Raw genomic sequence first — 10,679 nt, forward strand, 5'->3', positions numbered from 1 at the left:
GGCAACAGCAAAATATTCAACCTATATATCATAGAGGTAGCCATTGCTGCAGGGGAGTTATCTTACTGCACAGAAGCATGTTGTTATTTTTATTATTACTATTACTGGAATGCTGGTTGATCAGTACAGGACAGTGTTCCTGTCTGGAAAAGACAGGAACTCCAAACTTCACAGGTGTTTTTTGTTGTTGTTGTTTTACCTTTACACCCATGTGCATATACACCTGCCAATTGAGGATTATAATTCATGAAGGAGACTCCAGTCCAGAAAGGTTATGCCATGATACATGTGTTAGTCTTTAAGATGCTGTAAGACTTGTTGTTGCTCTGAGAACTAACAGCGGAACTGTCAATTCAGCCTTTCTACCATTTGGGCTTTTTTACATTTCCTGCAACTGTAATGCAAATTCAAAACTCACTTTGGTTCTCTCCTAATCATTCATGTAGTTATTCATTTAACTAATTTATTACTCCACATGTTCTGCATAAAAAAGGCACTCAGGGCAGCTTACATCCTCTGGCAAATTAAAGAATTCCCCTGACTAAAAAACAAAACAAAAAACACCCACTTTGTTTGAAAACCATCCTTCAACTCCTCTTATCAATTTAGGTGCCAACTAGACTATCACCTTTCACCACCTTTCAACTTCTTTACCATTCTTCCAATCCATTTTCCTCAGCACCTTATGAGCCCCTCTTCCTTCCAATTCTGTCCCCCCACATTCTACCCCACTTGAACAACTTTATGGCAATGAGACTCAAAGGCCAGTTCTGACCATTTTGCTATCTTAAATGGGGCCCAAATGCACCATCCAGACACCAATTTCTGCCTATTTATCCCTTTCCCCTTCATGAAGCAGGTCACATTATCCTGCTAGACCAGCCTTGTCAAAGGTGCTTTTAGTGTCACGTGTAGTAACAGCCTTTGCTTTCAGACATCTGTTTCATCGCTTGTGCAAGCCCACTCTTCACAGATTTAAGTGCTGTACATTTGTAACAGAGGTGATCCTGTGTGAACCAAATGATGTTTTGAAGAGACTCTCAGGCTCATCCTTTCTATTAAACAGCATAAGGTGCATTTCTTTTGACATGCTCGAAGTGCTTCTGGGGGAAAAAAGCACCCTTGAGAAAATAACAGTTGTTAAGCAAAAAAAACCCTGAAGGCTATTGGTCTGGACTAAATAGGACATTCCAACAAATACTTTTCTGAGAAAGGAGAACCCAAATAGCACTTTATCCTAGCCACCCAGATGGATGGGGCTTCGCTGTGTTACCTGTCCATTTCATGCACTGATGAAATGACAACTGGAAAGAGGCTTTGGCAGGAAGGAACCCATTGGTCCAAATTCTGTTGATGGCAGATGTGTTGTTGCGACTTCTCCCTCTATTCCCAGAATGCATTGCATCTCCCCATGCTGCGTGGTTGAGGCCTGGCATTTGAAATCTTCTGAACTATGGTTGGCGCAAATTAAATCCTAGCATAAGGTTCCTCTTATTATCTCAAAGATCCTTCAAGAATGTTGAACATTCCTGGTGTGATCTATTTCCCCTTTCCTAGAGAAATATATGCTTCTTAATATATACTTTGATCACCCTCAAATGCATTGTGTGTTGAATTCCTTAGTAGGCTATTTCACTGTCTGCTATATCACCGTCTGCTATATATTCAGGGGTGGACAACTTGTGGCCCTAGTGATGTTCTGGCCTACAACTCCCATCAGTCCTACCAACACAGCCAATGATGTGAATTGTTAGCCAAAACAAGTAGCCCCTGCCTGATAGAAAGCACTTTTGTTTAAGAATGAATGTGTGATATACATATGGACTGTAACCTGACAGCCCTACACACGTTCAGTTTGCTGCAGTACACAGCGATTAACACGCATGTAGTTTTGTCACATTAGGATCCGTCCCTCGTGCTACAACTCCTCCGCGATAGCGCCTTCCTACAGGTCCGAGGCGTTCCCTGGGGCTGAAGTTGAACGGGATTATAAAGCCCTCAAATGCCGGCCACTTGAGAGGGCGCCGCCCTCCTTCCATGGCCGCCTGGGAATTCCGCGCTCTGTCCTGCTCGTTCCCGACAACTCGAGGCGCGCCTTGCCGCCCACCCTTTCTCCACACACACCGCAGGTGCCCGCCTGGAAAAAGTGAGCCTGAGGAGAGGCTCTTCAAGCGACACCGGGCGGCAGGCTCAAGAGCCGCCAATCAAGCCCGACAAGCAGGCCGGGCTGCGCCAGCTCCCAGCCGCACCCGGGCCTGACCAGCTGGCCCAGCGGCACCGTTATGTCCGTCCCGGGTCCACGTTTTCAGCACCGGCACAAGGAGAGCGGGCGGGCAGCGACGGGCAAGGGAAGTCCCGGGATTCCCAGGCACTTACAGAGCAATCGCGACGGGGGGCAAGTTCTTGCAAAATTAGGGAGCCACCAAGCCGCCAGCCCGCCCTCACTCACCGTCGTTGGCCCGATCCATCTCGATGAGGGTCTCCTCATTCTCCTTCTTCCCCACTCGGTTCATGGCTGCTTGAGAAAGGCGGCCGGGGAGGCGACCAAAGCAGCCTGGCGTGCAGCAGGAGAGCGCCAGACTGGAGCGGAGCGGAGCAGTGGGAGGCGGGCGAGGCAGGCACCGCCCCCACCACTCTGTCTGCCTGCCTGTCTCTCTCTCTCCTCCTCCTCTTCCCTTGGCACAATCCCTTCCCCTCCTACAACCGCTTATCTCTGTCCCTTGGAATCCCGGCGGAGAGCGGAACGTAATTAATCGGTTTCTGTCGGCCCAACTGAAAGGACCTGGGTAGGTGGGGGAGAATTGCTTAGTCGTTAAAGGGGAGGTGCCTCGGTCGGCCCCGGAGGCTGAGTCGGGGAAGTAAAGGCGAGGTGGGGGAGAGAATTGGGTGAGTCAGGGTCTGCGCGCGCTGCCAAGGATTGGTCTCGGATTACTCGTGCGGATTGCGTCACGGGGAGAAAGAGGCACCACGCTTCTGCTCCTGGCGCGCACTCTGTACGCCTCCCTTTTCCTGTTGCGTCTTTCGGTCCTGATGCTGCTTGATGGGTGGGTCTCCCTTCTTCCTGGCTCGCATCTACGCTCCGTATTAGGAGAGGCGAATTCAAGCGTAGAGCCGAGGCCGGGTTTCTAATCAGCCCTGTGCTGCCTCTCCTTTATTTCTTTTTATTTATTTATTTATTTCATTTCTATACCGCCCAATAGCCGAAGCTCTCTGGGCGGTTCACAAAAATTAAAACCATGAAGAGCATAATAAAACAACCAACAGTCTTCTTCACTGAGAGGAATATTTTCACTTTGAACTGCCTGCCAGTGCGGGCTGGTGGCTCCAATTTCGGTGGAGCTGTGATTCCATCCTCAATTGCAGTCAAAACCAGCGAGAAATCCAAAAGAGTTATCAGGAGTGCTGAAACCCAGCCCCAGATAGGTTCAAGGTGCTGAAACCTAGCCCCAAATAGCTCATTTAGGGTTCTGGCTACTCCAGACTGAAACCCAGAATGGAATCACAGCCGTACTGAACTCAGAGTCACCAGGCTCCACTATCGTCTGCTGTCTCTTTTCCCTGGTAATGATTATGAATGACCCAGTTCAGATGACAAGCTAAGCATTTTGATCTAAGCATGTCCTGTGAAGCATGACTTATCATATTGTATAGACCATTCTTAACCATGGCAGGTACATAACCATGGTTTAAACACACTAATCATTTGCTGCAAAAGGGTTAGCAGCCTAACCATGGCTTAGCGTGTTGTCTGAACAGGCCCAATATTGTACTTATTTTACTGCAAAGAGGATCAGTAGGCTGTGAGTATAAAGAGAGGAAGGGTTGGAGAAAGAGAAAAGAATCACCTTGTACCTGTCGTTCATTCTCAGCTTAACTTACCTCACAGGATTGTTATGAAAACAGGATTGCAACAGGGGAACTATGTGTGATGTCCTGAGGTCTTTAGAGGAGGATAATAATAAAATAGGGCCTGCTTGTCTCTCTTTCTCCTCTGATAGGTTTCCCTCCCACTCAAAATTGTCCCTTCCTCAGGCTCCTTTTATACCCGCACAGAGGACCATTGAAATATTTTCTTTTGTTTACAAATTCTTAGGGGATTTTATTTTGCAAAATATATCATGCAAAATGCCACAAAACAGTCTGCATACATTTCCTAAGAGTCAGAATAATGTATGAATAACGTGAAAGATGTAATGAATAAGAAGAGGGTGGGAGAGAGAAAGTGCCATCTCAGCCAGTTTTAAAACTTGCTTGCACACTTTTTTCTGTTTTTTAAATATTAGAGAGTACACATTTTTTGAAGGGTCTAGTTTATAGATTAGAATTGCTGTGGTGGAACACGTGAAAATTTTCACTGTCACAAAAGCTATGCTCCTTACAAATGCAATCCTATTCACGTTTAGACAGAAAAAACTCCACCGACTCCAACATTTTCCAGACTGCATAAGAAAAAGTCACAGCTCCCAGCCTTCCCCAGCCAATAGAGTTGGTTGGGAAATTTTCAGAGGGCTGGGACTTTTTTTCCTGTGTAAACATGCATAGGATTGTGCTGTAAGGCACTGGCCTTGCCTACACCAGCCGTTCATTCCTGAATAATATCACAGTTATCTCTACTAGGCCATATGATGTTCACCTACTCCCGTGGTGATCTCAGGTCGACCCCTCAATTATTCAGGAATATCACTGACTAATTCTGTCATGGCTTTTCCAGCTCTCTTGCTACGGTCCTGAAATCTGCAGCTGGTGTGTCCCCTCCTTCAGGAAGCTGTTGCTGTTTGGAGCAAGGCCCTAGACAGTGAACAGCCAATCTTCTGTGAGGGGTGTGTGCATGAACATTGGTGTGTTTCATCAGCAAGTGATTCTTTTTCTTTTTTACACAAACATATTGATGCGCAGGAGCGCATATTCAGCACAGTACCTATCCCCTCCTCTGCGTTGCTATGTGTTTGCGCTCGTGCACATCTTGGAGTTACTAAAAAATAATAATTCCGTGCCCCATACCCATCTGTCCAGTCCCACCCACTTCTCCCAATACCCATTTGGAACCACCGTCACGGGGCACACATCCTCCCGCAAAGGCTTTCCTTTACTTGCGGGAAACCTCCCTCACGTGTGCCCCATGAGGGACGATCCCAGAAGTGGGAAACCTTGCAATTATCCCTCTTTCATTGTGAAAGGGCTGTAGGTGTAGATTAGCCCAGTGTTTCAAAGTTATTCACAGCTGAATTGGCTCAGTGATAAAAACAAACAAACCAGTATTTAATCAAGGTAATGCTCTTAAGCATAGTATGATTCACATTGTATCCTGGGGCTTTGAAATAATTGTGCCCATGGTGCAGGTTTTCCCTCAGGAACAACGAACAGAGTTAAGCAGGTGCAAGATTTTTAAGGTTAAGCCAATATGAGACTTGGCTGCTCATCAGACAATCAGGGAAAAATTAACAAAATCTCTCTGCTACCAGTCAGATATTTTCTTATATCTATGAGTCATTAGTATACCTGGTATTCTCTTGGAATGCAAAGTTTACCAAAATAAATAAATTACATGAAGATCAGCTCATGAGGATCTGCAACAAATAGATCAGCCAGCCATTGTGGTTGACTATGGCCTTAGCTAGACCTACTGAAAGTTTTATCCCGAGGTCGTCCCTGCCTGCTCCCAGGATCCCCTGTATATCATTTACATGAACAGGGATGACCCTGGGACGATCCTGGGATAAACCTTAGGTCTAGCTAAGGCCTTTGTATTTCTTAGAGATCAATGTCAGATATAACTACTTAAAAGGTGAAAAAAGTTGTGTGACAACTTCAATTCAAATGAGGCTGAAATATAACTGCTTTTGCAAAATGTTAGTGATTAGCTGAGGTAATAAAACAGTGTGGTGTTTCTAAGAGTCCTATATATCCCAAAGATCATAGCAACCGTCTGATTGAGCTCTGGAAGAGTTGTGTAACATTTTCCTCACTACCGGTTTTCCAATGGAGTGTGTACATACTGAACTGTGAGAGCACATCTCAACAAGTCCAAGCAAGATCTTGGAAGCTTCCCACGTTGTATTCTTACAAGAATATGCTTAATACATAGAACTGATAAAGTTTAAAATAAATACTGTCATCAAACCCTTTTTTACAGATTAACTAAGCACTGTGCTCTGTTGACAATCTCTGTTCATAAACTGTGTGCAAGATATAAGAATATAATAATTGACTTCTTGGATCAAGCCAAGGTTCTTTTAGTTATCACTTTGCTTCCATCAGGGGCCAGCCAGAGGCATCTTGGAATCTCACACATAGGATATGGCAGCAATGTCCACCTGTTTATCTCCATCATGCAGTACTCAAGAATTGCATTGCTTCTGAACATAAAGCTACAGCTATTACACTTAATATGCATTGACAGAATTATCCTCCCTCACTTGTTTAATGCTTTTTAAAAACTATCTAAGCTAATGATCATCATATTGTTTAGTACCTGTTTAAAGTGTTTAAACAAACTACGGTGTTTAGTACCTGTTTAAAGTGTTTAAACAAACTACGGTGGCCATAGAGGTACTAATCAGAGCCCCTGCAATACCTTAAAATCGCAGCCTAGTTCTCAAGATGCAGCTGCGGCGATGACAGCAGGAGCAAGGTGGCAGCAGGAGCGAGGTGGTGTCAGGAGCAAGGCAGCAGCGATGGTGATAGTCGTGAGGCAATGGCAGTGGTGGCAGAAGCGAGGATACCCAGAAACCCCATGCTCCCTCCTTGGCATCAGAATTTCCTGACACTAGGAGAGGGAAAGCATGGGTTTGAGGAGGGAGGCATCGCCAACCTGGCACCATGAAGACAGCCCCCAGGAAACCAGGGGCAGGGGGCAAAGGGCTGAATCCCCCCATACTAGCATCCCAATCTGGATCAGGCCCTTTGTGCTGGCTAATTGTGAAAGAAAAATCCTGCTCACACCATATGATTGGCATTAGCAGTTTGGCATTGTTTTTCCTGGCTTAACCCTGTGCCTGCCAACTGGAAAGTCTGGTAGAAAGATGGCACATCCTTTGGTAGTTCTAACATCACTACTGTCAGTTCTGCCAGGGAAGATGAACAGGGAACCATCATTGGATGAAATCCCTCTGTATATGAACTGCCAAAGTAAGTGACAAATAGATGTCTAGGAGAGTCATACAGCATCCTACAGCATTTTCATGGTTACAACAAGTTAACACAGTTTGAACCTCTATTTCAACAAACTTGGGTTATCCAAGCACCACAATTATTTCCCATGAGCCATATATGTGTGTATATATATATATATATATATATATATATATATATATATATATAATAATTATCCACAGAATTTCTGTTTGCATGTTGGACAGAACCTGCAACAGAACAGATGGACAGAAGGTGGATGCATTTCCTCATATACATTGTGGATGATCCTGTACACCTTGGGATGATTGGCAAGGTTTTCTCACTTAACAGTAGCAAGTAAAATTGCAAGAAACCCACCCCCATGAATGTCCTTGTGCTAATCACTTCTCTCTCAGCCTCTACATATGTTTTAATTTAATGTCTTTGACCCATTCATGGTGCACTCTTCTGGCCAGTTTGGAGTTAGAATCTCTGCTCTATAGTAACTCAGGTGTAGATTTGTATTTGGATATGCAGGTCATCCCTGTGCATGGTTCATAGGGTGGACCTTCTCAGCCACCACTTTGTTTCTGGCTCTGCTCCAATCCACAATTTTGCACCTAGTTCTAGTAGTGAACCTTGGAGCTCTAGTAAAAAACAAAAGTTGGCCCTTATTGCTGTGTGTCCTCATTTTCACACACATACGGACTTGTGTTTATACACATATAACAATGAGCATGAGCCTAGGGCATGTTTACCAGAGATGTGGTTGCACACACAGCAGATTTATGCATTACATTCTAAATAAATGGGGAATAACTACTCCTAAAATGAGGAAATTAATTCATCAGCTGATGGAAGTCTAAAAGCATACACTATATTTTTACAGTTGTTCTTTTCTCTCACTCGTGCACACACACACTCATACACACACACACACACACACACACCAAAAGAAAGAAATGGTTTAGTATACCCACTTGTACCACATGGACCAATATGTTATTTCTGATAGGTCTAATGCAGAGATAGAGACAGACTAAGATTGGGGGAATTGGCGTTTGCCAGATAGGGTGTGAAGACAGAACTATGGAAATGGCAAGGCAACAGCATGGGAGGCACTGCTTGGGTGCTAGTGGCAATGGTGGACTATGGGGGCAGAAAAGGAGCCAGCTACCTGACTTCAGCATAAGGGGGACCCAAAGGATTTCACTTCCTGGTTTATGGCAAATAGAAAAATGTCATGGGCACAGACTATACTCAGGTTTCCCAGCTTTTAAGTATGAGTTCAAAAATGGGGCAAAGCTACTCTTGGCCTGGTTAATGATGGTGAAACCAAGGCCACAGCTAGACCTAAGGTTTATCCTGGGATCATCCAGGGTTTGCCCCTGCCTGAGCACTGGATCCCCTGTGTGTCACCTAGATGAACAGGTTTGACCCCTGGACGAACTAGGGATAAACCTTAGGTCTAGCTATGGCCCAAATGGAGGTTTAGCCATTGTTAGGGACCCTGGAGCTACCATAATTTGGTTTGAAAAAATATTTTGATGTAGTAGAGGCCTCTCCTTGGAATCTACAGTCAGATTTCAAATAGCTACATTGAGGTCAAGACCTTTTGTAGCAGCTTCAAAATGCTCTAAGCTCCCTGTTTGATGGCCACTGGCTTGGAATCAAAACCAACAACTCAATCGTAGTTTGTAGATCCCTGCACCCAAAATGAGCATAGGGAGCTCACAGGTGCTCAATTGAACCTGGCTTTGACTCAATGGATGCTTTACCAAGGGGTAAGGTTTTGTCTCTGGATATCCAAGGCAAACAGATCTCTTTGGGCAAACAAGCCAACAAAATGGATCAACAGGGATTCTGGCCTTGGAAATGTGGGATAGTTGCCAGAGTGGAGCAGGGAATCATCCTAGGAAATGATCTTGGAAACCAACCAGACCTTGGTTATTCTTGGACCCACAAGTGTGATGGATGGCTAAACAGAAAGAATAAACAACTAACTGCTGCCCCACCTGCAGGGCAGTTACACATTTCAAAACAAAGGGTACAAAAGGCTTGATGGCTCAGAGACTGGAGCCAAGAAGGGTCAGAACAAAGAAAACAATGGTTTTGCTTAGGGAATTGAAAAGAAACCCCTTGATTGATATCTAGATGGCTATTCACAACAAAATACAGTAAGAACATAACATAAGAAGGGCCATGCTGGAGCATACCAAGGGCCCATCTAGTCCAGCACTCTGTTCACACAGTGGCCAACCAACTGTCAACCAGAGACCAACAAAGCAGGACATGGTGCAACAGCACCCTCGTACCCATGTTCCCATAGGCTTAACTGCCTCGGATACTGGAGGTAGCACATAACCAACAGGGCTAGTAGCCATTGACAGCCTTCTCCTCCAGTAATTTATCCAACCCCCTTTTAAAGGCATCCAAATTGGTGGCCATCGCCAATAGTGGACTATAACTATAAATACACAAAACAAAAGGTATCACAAGGGCGATCCATGTGGCAGTGGACTGTTGACCTATCTAGGGTTTAGCCAAATATTTTGCCCATGCTTTGGATTGGACAATTTAAAGGTACCTTCATGGATTCACCATCTGAGCAGTGGTTTGGCAATCCATGATGACAGTCACAAGCATGAACCCTGCAGTGACCATCCAGAACTTGATCAACATCCCTGGTAGCTTTGCATGCTGCCTCCTCCAGAACAGAAATGGATTACTGAGCCAAGCTGTCAATGAACTTCACAGCAGGGAATTGCAAATGAACTGCACAGCATCAAAATACAAATGTTCAAACAGCCAGCCTGTCTGAGCTTTTTTCTGTCTTTTAGCACCCCATTAGTTCAAATGCAATATAGCATTTGAACTAATTAACCTGCTGTTTATTGTTCACAATTTTAAAGGCTTGAGCTGATCCTGCAATGCTTATGTCATTAAACATCTATTAGTAATAAATTTTCCTTCCAAAAAAGGACACTGAAATATATACTTATCTTCTCATGCATTAGATGTTTCTTTTAAATGTCAACACAAAACAGAAAATAAAATAGGAAATAGGAAAAATAGACTGGGTTAACTATTCTCCATTCTGTAGGTCAGAGCTTGCAAGCTATCATTTATTTAAAATTACTTCAAGTTTTAAATATATAAGAGCATTTTTGATGACAGAGAGTGTAATTAGAATGTTAAGACCCCACTAAAAGCAGACCAAGAATGCCAATCACTGCATCTAGATTGCTGGCCTACTAATTACAGACAGTCCACCCAAGATTCCACCCACCAAGTTCAACAAGGAAAACAAACAGTTACTCTGCAGAAATAGTTTATTTAGCATTCCAATAATGTTTGATAATGTCTTCCAGCAAAGTGGGCTACTATTTGAGGTTTATTCGCATATATGATCAGATTGTGTTGATTTCAGAGTGGCCCAGGGGTGTGTTAACCTGCCTCAACTCCATCCTACAGAATAGTGTTGTTGGCGTTTTTTTTAACTGTGCAAATGTGTTTGTGTGTGCTATGCAAGCAGCAACAACATATTTCCAAGGGTACTGCCATGA

The 10,679-nt window shown here is 44.2% G+C and overlaps 1 protein-coding gene across 5 annotated transcripts in view; it reads right to left on the reverse strand.

Moving 5' to 3' along the window:
- ANO5 (anoctamin 5) overlaps positions 1-2,602 on the reverse strand; it is an 88,588-nt gene extending 85,986 nt beyond the window's left edge. For all 5 annotated transcript variants that reach the window (XM_063117354.1, XM_063117353.1, XM_063117352.1 and 2 more), the window contains exon 1: positions 2,450-2,602. In XM_063117354.1, the coding sequence (XP_062973424.1) occupies positions 2,450-2,513 (64 nt within the window). In that variant the 5' untranslated portion in view covers positions 2,514-2,602. The remainder of the gene's footprint in view (positions 1-2,449) is intronic.
- Between the last annotated feature and the right edge of the window lie 8,077 nt (positions 2,603-10,679).

This window comes from Elgaria multicarinata, chromosome 2 (assembly GCF_023053635.1).
Source record: "Elgaria multicarinata webbii isolate HBS135686 ecotype San Diego chromosome 2, rElgMul1.1.pri, whole genome shotgun sequence".
Lineage (NCBI taxonomy): Eukaryota > Metazoa > Chordata > Lepidosauria > Squamata > Anguidae > Elgaria > Elgaria multicarinata.